Consider the following 13,423-nt stretch of genomic DNA (forward strand, 5'->3'; position numbering starts at 1 on the left):
TGTCGGGTTATTTTTATATGTTGCATGTTTTTGTGCACGTGTTCTGTGTTCAGATATAAAAATATTTTATTAAAAATAATAATGAAATAAATACAATAAAAAAAAACAAAGAGAGGGAAGCAGGCTTTCAGACATGGAGGGTTTCCAACATTTTTTGCTCGTGTCCCCCTTTAAAAAAAGCAGTATCGACCTTTGACCCCCCACGTCACATGTTTAAGGGTACGTTGTTAAACTTAAACAACCTTTAGAGGCTTGAAGAGGTAAAGCACTTCAGTCTCTCACCAAAAATTGGAAAGATCATAAAAATATTTCAAAAAAATATAAATAATTTTGGGTTTTTGTGTCGCAAAGAATGTTTTTGATTGTTTTCTGTCCTGCTAGTTGTCTCATGACCACTTGGGTTTTATCTCGAGACACCCTCTCGGGGTCCTGACCCCCAGGTTGGAAACCAATGTGACAGAGGGACACGGAGAGAGAGGAGGGGAGAGAGAGCAGGTGCAAAACATGATTAAAGAGGAGAAGCGATGATGAACTGAGACGGCACAGGTGCGTACGCAAGCACGCACGCACGCACGCGCGCGAGCGCGCACACGCGGCACGACACAAATCTGTCATTTCATGTTAGACACAAAGAGAGGAGAAAGGAAACAACTACAGATCTCCTCTCCCTCTTATTCTCCTGCTGCCTAAACACACAGGCAATACGGCGTTTCAGCTTAATGAGTTTTGTTCCTAAAGGAGATATTACACTATTGGAAAAATCTGACACTAGCCTGTATAAAGAACACACACACACATGTACCGACAAAGCACAGACACACAGGGTGTCTGTGGCTCAGTTCGACGTTCGTCCTCTGAATAGATGGAGAGAGACAGGAGGCACGCACGCGCACACACACGCACACACACACACACACACACACACACACACACACACACACACACACACAGACATACATATACACAAAAAACTTGCATCATAACCACAGTTGCACAAACACACGCACGCACAAACACACTAATATACAACCTTTTAGCACAAACACATCACGCACACACAGTGTTGGAGAGTGAGAAAAATTGCTGGACCATAATGCACTGCCTAAGGCCTCCAATTCTATCTGAGGGTCCCTCTTACTGTGTGTGTGTGTGTGTGTGTGTGTGTGTGTGTGTGTGTGTGCGTGCTCTGAATTGAGCAAGTCCCTCCATTACAAAGATACTGTTTATAGAAAGAGAGATAGAGAGAGAGACCGTGTTTACATGGGCTGAAATATTCAGAATATGTTAACCTGATGAATAATGTTCACAATATTCTAATTAATTGAGTCACAGTCATTTTAGCATCATGTGATTACGCGGTTGTGAGCAGTCGTGTTTATGTTGTGCAGTCTGCTGCTTAGAAATAAGCAAAAACAAGCAAAAATGGATACTGTTGAAAGCATTATATAAATCCACCAACAGGAGAAGTCGTCAAATCAGCCTCTGCTCACAACCATGAAGCGAAAATGTAACTTTGCACACGGGAGATAAAGTTGAACATGTGCTCAGTGCGAAAGATTATCTATCTGCATCAAGTCTCAAGTCTCTGCCAGTGGATTTTCATTAAGGTGAACTGAAACCAACGGCTGCCTGGAAGTAAGGAAATCAATCTAAACACTGATGGAATGATTTGAGGATTTACTGCATTGGAGTAAAATATCTGCAATTTGTAGCTGATGGGCTGAATTTTGTGAAAGCAGTGGTACGGTGTTAGAGGACCTATTCAGATCTTTTACTAAAAGATCTACAAGTTGTGACAGATATTATTATACCTGATGTATTAAAAACCATCCAATTTCTGACACTTATTAGAGTGCAAGTCAATGTGGCTATGCAAAGTAGCTCCTTCACCTCTCCTCAGGGGGAAATTCTGAAGTGTTCCCGGGTCAGATGGGATTTATATCCCCTCCGGTGTGTTCTGTCTCTGCCCTGTGGTCTCCTCCCTGTCGGATGTGCCGGGAAGACCTCCACAGGGAGGCGGCCAGGAGGCATCCTCATCAGTGGGTGAACCACCTATACTGCCTCCTTTGAACCTGAAGGAGCTGAGGTTCTACGCCGAGCTCCTTCTGGATGTCTGAGCTCACTCTGCAAAGGAAACTCATTCTGTCTGCTTGTATCTTGTAACTAGTATTTCACTCTTTTAGTCACTACCCCCCAAGCGCAAGACCGTAGGTGAGTGCTGGAATGCAGATCGAGGGTTGGATCGAAAGCTTCACCATCGGGCTCAGCTCAAGAATCTGCACCAATTAGATATTTCACAGGATAAGTGAAAAACTTTACCTGATGGTGGTGATAGATGAAAAGTCAGAGGCTCACCAGAGTCATTAGGATTCATGGTCTGGGCAACACGAATATCTGTACCAAATTTCATGCCAATAGCTGTTGAAATGTTTCACTGAAAGCCAAAAATGTCAACCTCATACTGGCGCAAGGGGGAATAGTCAATCAATGGAATTGTTGGACTGGACAGCATGAATGTCCGTGAATCCGTCCAATAGTTACCAGCATATATCAGTCTGGAACAAAGCGCTAGACGGAGCGTCTGAATCCCTGAATCCCCAGAGCCATGTGGCTAGCACGGCTGAAAACTTGCAAGTCATTAAATCGAGCCGTCCTGGATGCTGCGTCACTTGTCTCCCACCGAAGACCAACAACTGCCCGACCCCACGCTAATTTTAGTTCCCGACACCCCACAACTGTCAGGTTGGGACGTTATCACGCTGATAACGTCTCGCAGTCTGATCTCCGCACAAAAGTAAATAACACCAATCGAAAAGTGTCAAACATGTTCCAACATATCCTGAAATATCAGCAGCCAGAAGAGAAAGCTTGGAGTTGATTTTTATTCAGGGCCCTTTTGAAGTCCAAATACAGGTGTGTCAAAATTACAGTACTTCAGTAAATGTACTTAGTGATGCTTCACAATTCTTTTGCACTTTAGAAAATGTGTCATATTTTATCTAAATGTTTAATTTCTCCATTTTTATACATATGATCATTCATTGCTCGGCTATAAAGGTAAAGGATAAGTAACTGTAACATACATACACACACACACACACACACACACACACACACACACACACACACACACACACACACACACACACACACACACACACACACACACACACACACCAACCAGCTGACAGAACGTCAGTCATTAGACGGTAACTTCAGGGGGAACAACAGCTGACTCACACACACCTGAGCTTGTTTACATCAGACAAATGTGCATGTGTATGTGTGTGTGCGCATGTGTGCATGAACTAGAAAGCCACTCAGCCTGATCAGCAGACAGTCAGATCTCCTCCCTACCTCCTCCATCTCCTCCTCTTCCTCAGAGCCCTCGCTCTGCTCCTCCTCCCCCTCCTCCTCCTCCTCCTCCTCCTCCTCCGGGAACTCCACATCCGACTCCCCGGGGGCGATGGGGACGCTGATGGTCAGGTTGGGGTTGGTCATGTAACTGTCCTCCTCCGGCACCACGTACTTCTCTACATGACGGCCTGGGACGGAGACGGACAGATAGACAGAAAAAGTAAAGGTGAATTGATGAACATGTGGTCACCCTTATTTTTCTCAAGATTATGTTAGTTACGTGAAAATTATTGTCTGAACGGTTCTCACAAACGCCAGGTTGGTGCATTCGCAGATGCTCAGACAGCAGAGATTTATAAAGATTAACAGATTAATGTGTTTGTGAGGGAACCAAACAATCCTGCACACTGTTCAATAACATTTTAGGACATCAGATCTGCAGGTTTCATTGATCTCCTCTGGTTTCAAGAGCTCTCCAACACCTGTCAGTAAGACTTCACGTTGTGCAAGAACTTTGGTGAGTTCCTACCTAAAGAGACTGATAAAAGAAAGTTTGTAAATTGTGGTTTAGTGACAAAGCTTTGTCCTTGAATGCCCCCAACTCTGAAACAGACCCTGCTAGCAAAGGCGAGGACACTGAGGGATGAGGCGTTCACTGTCAGTAATGAAAAGAGCATATGAGAAGAAGAGAAGTTTTGAGGTGGTTGCTGTTTGTTACCTATCACAGCTCCATTGACCTCAGTGTGGATGGTACTCAGGCGTTTCAGCTTCATCATGGCTTTGGCCTCCTTCCGCTTCTGACGACGACGCTTCAGGTTCCCGTTGAAGAAATCCACCACCTGCATCACACACACACACACAGAGATAAGAAAAGACGGCATGAGACATAGAACAGAGGGAGAGAAATTCAGCTGTTGAACAGATTATTCGAGTGCCTTAGTGTTGACTGAGAGGCTCCACGCTCTAAAAGACACACAGGTTTATAATATAGGTATACGGACTGTCAGACAGCCTGTAAACCTGACAGACAAACAGACGGGTACCTGTCGGCGACACCAGGCCAGGCCTCTGGTGATCCTGTGGATGGCGATGTGCAGGTTGTTCATCTCGCCGTCGTCGTCCGGAGCTGACAGGTTGTCAGAGCTGAAGCTGCTGAGCAGCAGGGCCAGGAAGAGGTTCAGCAGCTGGAGACAGAGACGGAGACAGAGACAGTGTTACCAAAAATGTGGATGCAGTGACACCTGTCCAGTGAGATTACGTCGGCATCTACAAAAACCCATCGTCCCGTTCACTCGGCGGACATTAGAACTCCGGCTACCAATGGCAGCGGATCGTCTCTGGTAGCTGCAACAGAGCCGGGATGCAACACAGCCACATCCAGTGGATGGGAGTTTAGCAGGTATTTGGTCATGAACCCAAGTACTGGACAAACTGAGACTAAAACTTTGCCCTGGCGATGGTGTTGGATGAAACGCTGCATTCATGCACCGCTGGCAGAATGGGAAGAACACGAAACCCCTTTTCGTTATTTGAACTTGGCAATTTTCACCAGCATAATTAAACTTTGGTTCTGGTGGTTCCTTTTCGATTTTGAAAGGAGATACAAACAAACACTGCATTGCTCCTCTTAAAGTACTCGGCTGAATTGATTCTATTGGTGTTAACATTGATTTTCATTTAAATGTTAATGCCAGTGATGGAGGCATTTGACTGTAATTACTGCATGTTACTACAATTCAACCACTGGGGACCAGTACCAAATTTCCTGATAATCCATCCAGTAGTTGTTGCGATATTTCACAACTAATAAAAATGTCAACTTCGCTGCAGCGCTTGAGGAAAAGTCAGAGGATTGTTATGCTGATGCTGTACAGGAGCTTCGGTCCCTATCACGAGGGATGTGTGTTGCCGTGGGGCTTCAGGTGCTGATGAAAAGCCCATTTAAGCCTCATGTGGAAACCGGAGGGACAGAAATCGACTTCTGTACAGCGACCACGAAACGCACATCGCCAAACGCTGCTCTGGTTCCGTTTACCCTCCTCACCTTCTCCAGGATGTTCCCTGCTGCTCTCCCTCTCACCACACACACACACACACACACACACACTGTGTGTGCATCATAGTTTCCAGTGCAGGTTGATTGTTCAGTGTGTGCTGAATTATGCCTGAGACGCTCGGTAACTGATCACTAAGGTGGAGTGCTGCTCTGAGCCAGATTGGCTTCTCTTTAACCACAGCTGAGTGAGCGTGTGTTTTGGGTGACAGGGTCTAGGTCAGGTGGATCAGGTAGCGGCTTCCTGCGTCTGTCCTCTGATTACAGCCAGCAGACCTCGGACCTTACTGCGGGACAGTTGCTCAAAGGCACTTCAGCAGGACTCAGAGAGAAATGTAAGCGTTCCATCACGTTTTCCATCGTTTGAGGGGTTACCTGAAACTCTTTTAACAGCGTCATCTCATTGTATTCTCATTGTCAAACTCCTAATATTCACATTTACAATTGTGGATGGAAATACACAAAAATTTACATTTTCTTTTGCCAATTTTCTGAAACTTTGCTTGAAATTTATGCTGCGTTTCGAGGGAAACCTGGCTACTGTCTCTCTGTCCGGAATCTATCGCACACACATTAACGTCTGCCGTGCACACATATTAATGACAAGCCAGTGATGCCCGCCCACCCACACGCACGCACGCACGCACCCTGCAGGCTGGGTGTCCCACAGCTGGTTGGTTGTTACGTTTTGACGCGACTGGATCCAGTAGCTTCCCAGTTTCTGGTTGTGTAAGAGGAAACCGGGCCAGTGGGTCAATATCTGAAATCAGGAAGTAACCTCTGACCCTGTGTGTGTGTGTGTGTGTGTGTGAATGAGAGAGAGCGAGAGAGGGGAAAATGCTTGTGTCATGTTGTGTAAGGTTTTCCTAATGGAAGTTTCAATCACAAATTGGTACCTCTGGTAACCTTTGTTACTCATTAAAAAAGTTAACCATGATCCATCTACTGACAAAAATTCTTTGAATGATTATTTTGTCTAAATTTTAACCGCTGGGTGTCTCTTAATGCTTCTGCTTTAATTTTTTTATTTTATTAGATTTTATTCCTCTACTGGAACAGATTTCTATAAGTTAAACATTAAAAATCTTTAAATGGTTTAAATGCTTGAAATAAAAACACAAAAAACTGAATATAAGAAATCTGAATAAAATACATATTTTTTAGATAGGGACCAAGGTAGGTTTACTTTTGATAAAATAAGATAATTTAAGTCTTTTATTTTAGTATTTTTGTAATAGTGACTCTGTTAAGTGAGCGTACACGAGCAGGAAGGTAATCAATATACACATTACACACCATATGTATGTGTGACTGTGTGTTTACCGCACGTGACACAGTAAGAAAGTGTTGTGTCTGTGTGTAGTTGTACTCGCGTCAAAGTGTGTGTCTGTGGGAAACAGAAAAAAAAAAGTGTGAGTTAATGTGTCAATTTCTGTGTGTGTTGGTGTGCGTGTGTGTATTGATCCCAGCCGGTGGTGTGTGTGTTGTTTGTGCTACTGATCGCTATCTGGCTGTCACACGCCCGGTTTAACCATCCCAAAACGCTGGCGTCTGACTGGCTGCGGCCCGGACCCAAACGCCAATAGATCGATGCTGTTGATTGGTTAACACAGCAACATAACCAACAGCTCAACCAATGACCTTGCTGCTTTCCAATAGCCGATAACACACCACTGACAGAGCTGACGACAGACGACTGCCTTCATCTGGTTTATCAGTTTACTCACTGAACCTGCTGACACATGAAACCGATGAACTACTTTTACTACACGATTCCGACATTTTGAAAGTCATTTTAAAACCTGCATTTCTGTTTTTGGGCCACCTGGGGGCAGTGGAACCAGGCTGTAAACACAACTTTTCATCACCTTAAAAAGTTGTTGTGCTAACATGTTAGCAACCAACTCCGTCCAATATTCACTCCCTTTTATCTCGGGTTTAAGTCTCCACCAACTCCTGAGAAAAATCTCCGGTCTCTTGTCAATCAATTAACCTGTCAACTATTTTCCCAATTAACTGATAACTTTTTTTCTAAAGAAAAAAAAAATACTATAAAATAGTTCAAAGTTATAATTTCACAGAGTCAAAGGTGTCTTCAAATGTCTTCTTTTGTCCGACTACATGTCCAAGTCGCGGGGAGATGCTCAGTTTACATCGAATCCTCACATTTCAGTAGCTGGAAACAGAAATAGTCTGGTAAAAAATGACTAAACTGATCATTTGATCATCAAAATAGTTTCTAGTTAATATTCTGTCGATCCACATCATCATTTCATTGACTAATTGTTGCAGCTCTGGTGGCTTTATGAGCTTGTTTGCCGGAAATACAAAACAAGGAGCGGAAAGAGGCTAAAACTGGTCCACGAGGCAGAACTGGTTGATAAATGTCCTCGGGCTTGTCACTCAAGTGAAACCTCAGATCACACACATTTGATCTGTTGTTGATATAAAAATACTGATCGGTGCAGCTTTAAAAACGTCAATCAACTACAATCAACTTAGTCCAAAACGGATCCAAAAATTATAAAAGTGAACTGATTTAAAATCGACCTTTTCTCTGTTTTTTTCTTACCACAATGTTTTTCTGGGACTAGTTGAAGTTTTTCTTATTTTCTTTTTTTTTTTTTTTTTAAATCAGTTTTTTATCACTGATCCATGAAATAACCCCTCTCGCTGCTCTACTCCGATTAAGCTGTAGAAACGCTAACTGTCCTCCAGCCTCAGCACAGTGGACGATCGGCGGCACGTAGAGCTGGATCTCCCTCCTCTCTGCGCCGTCCATAGACTCAGCACTAATGTGTCATGAATTACTAGTTATTGATCTCTTTCTGCTGCCGCCGCCGCAGCGGGGCTCAGTGCGGCCTTGGGGTGATATTTATTTCTGATTTGAATACATTTGCAGACTCCAAATCACGTTACGAGTGTCCAAATGGAGACGGAGGTAAATGCATTTCCTGGACAGTTTCCTTGAGGTGTATTGAAACAGAGCAACAACGTCTTTCCTCTCCCTCTAATCCCTCTCAATAACGTTTAACAGAAAATCTCAACAGATCATTCATATATTTTCTTGTCAGTGCTGTGCTCTCGTGACTAATACCACTTAAATGTTGGGTATATTGTGTACTTGATTTCTTATTTTGAGAAACACAAGAATACAAAATGTTTGCGCGACAAAAACACATAAGATGAAGCTTTTACACACATAAATTAAGGTCAAATGACCTGACTATGAGTAAATTACATTTAAGACAGTAAAACTAGGGAGTCACAGTGACTGGGACTGAATTTGACTTCTCCAAATTTGACTGGTTCCGGCAGGGCAATCAAATTGGAATAAAGACCTGCTGTTTTGGGTGGGAAACCCCTCTAGAAACCAGCAAAATCACAGCAGCAAGTGTGTATGATGATGATGGCGATGTTTGTGTGGGGTTAGACAGAGAGGTAGAGAAAAGTTTGTGTGAGAAAGTAGATGGTGTGTGTGTGTGTGTGTGTGTGTGTGTGTGTGTGTGTGTGTGTGTGTGTGTGTGTGTGTGTGTACACGCATCTTTTTCCGGAACAGTGGACCACCTGATCCCCCCAATTCACCTTGTTTAACTCGTTAAGCGGATCGTACCAATTAGCCCGGGGAACTGGGCCAACCCTCCATCCACCCACACCCACACACCCACACACCCACACACCCACACCCACACACACACACACACACACACACACGGAATCTGTGAAACGAGAAAGGCAACACACAGCTGAGCCACTGGTTGACGACCTGGACGAGAGAATTTACTCATTTATTTTCTATACTTAAATTCCATTTTTTTCTATCTTCACGTCATACTCTGTTTGCCAGCGCCGTGTATTTTTTGTCTTACTTGAGACTTTTATGAAAGATGTAATCGGTCAACAAGGCAAGTCCATATCTTAACCCGACAGCAACCCGTGATTTCCCACCCAGACGTGTTGTCTGAACAACAACATCTGATCACAGCCCTTTGCATTTGCACTTGAGACGAACAAGGATTCTCATTATCTTCGATTCTAACTGCACTGCAAGTATGTAAATTAGCTAGAGGGAGCTGGTGGACTTCCAGCTCAAGGTGATGTGATGCTGGTGCATGGGCTCGACTTTTCCTTTGCAGAGGAAGCGTTCGAACACGGGTTCCTCTCTTATAAATTTGTTTCTGTGGTCGCTTTATTATTCTTCGTCGTCCCATGTGGGAACATTCAGCTCCGAATTAGACTAAAGTTCAACTCAGGTAGTCGAGGAAAGTCCTGGAAGCAGCTGCTGTCCTGGAAACAGCTGAGCATCAATACACACAAACGGCCCCGCATCCACAGAGCAGGGGGGCGGTGGTGATGAATGAGCGGTAACATGATCTGTTTTCGGCGCTCCTTCTCGTCACAACAAACCCCCCCCTTTGAGCAAAGCCCCCTGGGAAAATGGGTTTGCAACGTGAGAGAAGAAGAACAAGTGCAAACCACTTAACCGCTGAGAGAGAATGAGAAAGATGGAGGGAGAGAAAGGGAGAAAGGTGAGGGAGGCACAGGATGACAAAGAAGTGAAAAGATGAGAAACAAACGACGAGCGGTGTTTGTTTATTAACCTGTTTAGTTGCTTTAATGTTTAATATCCTCTTTAAGCGTATGAAAGAGCATCAGCATGAGCTACTTACAAGTATAAAATATAGAAATACAAAACTAGACGGGTACACGATATGGCCAAAGGTATAAGAACAGCCCTGTCCACAAAGAAACGGTTTTCCCAGTCTGGTGTGTGAGACCTGGACTGGTCTGCACAGAGCCCTGACCTGCGCCTCATCCCACGCGCCTTTGGGATGGACTGGACTGTGAGCCAGACCATATCAGCCCACATCGGTGCTGGACCTCACTAATGCTCTTGGGTCTGAAGGGGAGCAAATCCCCGCCGCAGGTTCAACATCTGCTCAAAAGGCCGAAGCCAGAACAGCGGAGGCCGTAAGAGCGGCACGTTAACGATCACGTCCGACACACAGTGGTAATTTATATTATTTTAATGTGTCTTCTTAATTGAAATGTCTTCAGCAGATCAGACTGAGCTTTCCTTCATTTTTCCCCCTAAACACGTGTTTTGGTGTCAGAGTTGTGCGGAGGTATTTTTGTGTCAACAAATACAACAGAATCTGTATGTGCAGAAAATATCTGCATACGTGGATGAATGTAACTGAAACACACACGATACAGGAAACTGTTAAGAGAGTGGGACGCTTGTAGAAAAATACTGCACCCGTACCATTTAGCCATAGTTAAGTGAGGGACGGGTTGTCCAGCCAGGTGTTTATTTGTTTCAGTGAAGGGCACCTCGCTGTGTGAGCTCTCTGAATCCGATAATGACTAAATCTCCACACGACACCGGAACGCACTCTCGAACACGACAACAATGGACGGCCGAGGACAATTAAAGGTGACTAATATGAATTATTCCTTTCCCGGCAACAGACGAAAACGAAGTCATTAAAAACAAACCCAGTTCCCGGTGCTTTCTAGTTTAATGGAAAATACGGAAAATAATTATAATTTTATACGGAACTGTAACTATTTTACCATGAACTTCCTCTACCCGTGTGATTTTTCCTCACATCCACCAAAAGCTGCTTTAAAGACTCCCGTCTCCATCCAGATGTTTCTTCTCATTAAGAATGGTCCGGCCACCATTTTTCAAACCTAGAATTTATGCAATTAATCAAGTCGGCGTGGTTTCTGGACTGTTCGAACTGCTGATTTTTGCTTTTCTGAAAAGCTTTGGCGAGTCCAATAAAAAGTCATGACGATTAAAGTTAGTGAATGACTTTGATAAGAGAATAAGATGAGAGGAAAAGAGTCCCTGGCTCAGGGAAACTCATTCAGCCGCTCGTTTGTCATAAAGACGATCAGCAAACATCTGCTCACCTGCTTCAGTCTGCGCAGCTGCACAGGACACACACACACACACACAGACACACACACGCGCACGCACCGTGTTGAGAAACAAGGTCTGCACGATACAGCAGGAATTTGACTTTAAAGGGGAAACCCTTTCATAGTAAAAGCAGGGGAACAAAGACGTCACACTATGAAGCAGCAGTGAAGAGATATTCACTCCTAAATCATCTACATTAATGTGAACGTAAAACCGAATAAACGAAATGAAATGTTTGATAAAATATGTGTTGAGAGCCAGTGACTCCGCTAGAGCTGCTGGAAATATCCGGACGTGACGTTTCACCTTCTACATTTGGCCAGTTGCGAAGAAAGAAACGTGCCAAACTCCTCAATGCAAACTGCCGATTTTAACATTCACGTGTGAGTTTTTCCAATGTGCATCAGTTTTGTGTCTCATGAAGAGTCATGATAAACTGCCTCACACACTGACCCAGCTACTGCGTACAGGAACACACACATATATACATAACCCTGTGTGTATTTGAGATAAGAGGTAATTCCCCACCTGTCTCTTTATCTGCCAGTGAGAGCATGGATGCTTATCACATTTAGCTAAATACACACACATACACATACACACACACACACACACACACACACACACACACACACACACACACACACACACAGAGTACGAAATGACTGGCTTGGCAAATGTAACCAAACAACACACGTCATTAGCAGTGCCATGTGTGCGCAGTGCTGCACCAAACTCTATTTAGATTTTAATAGAAATAAGAAAAAAACAATTTTCAGTCATGTGTGATGACGAATGTCACGTGTGTGTGTGTGTGTGTGTGTGTATGTGTTTGTATGATAGGTTTACTAACAGCTGGTCCTCTCCCCTGCCCCAGTGCCTTCTGGGTATTAGTGTAACATCATGAGGTTCACTGTCACGGCAACCACATCTCACATCCTGCCTGGAGACTGTTTCCGTGACGAAGGTTTGACATGTTAAAGTGAAACTGACTGATGTTGCTGATGTCACAGTGTCTTCTCTTCTTTCCTTTCCTCCCTTTTGCCTTCATTCCTTCCCTCACCGTTTCCTTCCCGCCCTCTGACCTTTCTAGACTCGCCAAAGGTTTTCATTTGATTATTCTGGCTCTTTCATATTCGTTTCATTTCCTTTTTTCCCTCATTTCTTCCTTACTTCCATTTTTCTTCCTTCCTTCCTATCTCATTCCCTTCCCTTCCTTCCTTTCTTCCTTTCTTTCCTTCTTTCCTTTCTTTCCTCCCCACTTCTTTCCTTCCTTCCTTTCTTATTCCTTTTTCTTTCCTTCCTTCCTTCCTTCCTTCCTTCCTTCCTTCCTTCCTTCCTTCCTTCCTTATTCCTTTTTTGTTCTTTCTCTTTTGTACTCTCTACTTCCTTCCCTCTGTCATTTTCTTCTTCCTTCCATGCTTCATTCCTTTCTTTCCTTCCTTCCTTTTCTCCCTTCCATCCATGTATATGTTTCCTTCCTTTGTTACCTTCACTCTCCTCATCCTTCCTTCCTTTCATTCCTTTCTTTCTGTCCTTGCTTTTATCCATCCCTCCATTTCTACTTTGTTCCTCCTTTGTGTCCTCCCCTTCCACCTTTATTTTTCCTTTTCCTTCTTTCCCTCCTCCATTTCATTCTTTCCTCTTTTCTTACTTTTATTTATGTATCCTTCTATTCTACCTTCTGGTCTTCTTTTGTTCCCTTTCCTGTCCTTATTCATCCCTCCTTTCTTTCGTCTCTTTCGTGCATCCGTTCCTTCCCTCTGTCCTTCCTTTCCTACTTTCATTTTCCTCCTTTTTTCCTTTTGTTTATTTATGTTTCTGCTCTACCTTCTCTTCTTTGTGGTCTTCTCTTCCCCTGCTCCTCCTTCCTTTTCCATTTTTACTTCATTCTTTTTAAAAAGTGCATTTTTACAATCTCTCTCTCCTTCCTTGCTTCCTTCCCCTTATGCATGTGTCCTTCCATTTCGCGTTCTGCTCTTCCTTCATGTCCTTCCCTTCCCTCGCTCCTTCCTTCCTCTCGGCCTGTTACGTGGTGTGACACTTGACATCTAATAACGAAAAAAACGGAATTTCACACA

General features: G+C 43.8%; 1 protein-coding gene across 1 annotated transcript in view; it reads right to left on the reverse strand.

Annotated features, from left to right (window-relative positions):
• LOC120789913 (sodium channel protein type 4 subunit alpha-like) overlaps window positions 1-13,423 on the reverse strand; it is a 179,609-nt gene that overhangs the window by 41,253 nt on the left and 124,933 nt on the right. Inside the window, exons 20-22 of the mRNA XM_040127122.1 lie at window positions 4,401-4,541; window positions 4,076-4,196; window positions 3,358-3,545 (exon numbers count right to left, since the gene is read on the reverse strand). Coding sequence (XP_039983056.1) covers window positions 3,358-3,545; window positions 4,076-4,196; window positions 4,401-4,541 — 450 coding nt within the window. The remainder of the gene's footprint in view (window positions 1-3,357; window positions 3,546-4,075; window positions 4,197-4,400; window positions 4,542-13,423) is intronic.

The sequence above is a fragment of the Xiphias gladius genome, chromosome 5, assembly GCF_016859285.1.
Source record: "Xiphias gladius isolate SHS-SW01 ecotype Sanya breed wild chromosome 5, ASM1685928v1, whole genome shotgun sequence".
Classification (NCBI taxonomy): Eukaryota; Metazoa; Chordata; class Actinopteri; order Istiophoriformes; family Xiphiidae; genus Xiphias; species Xiphias gladius.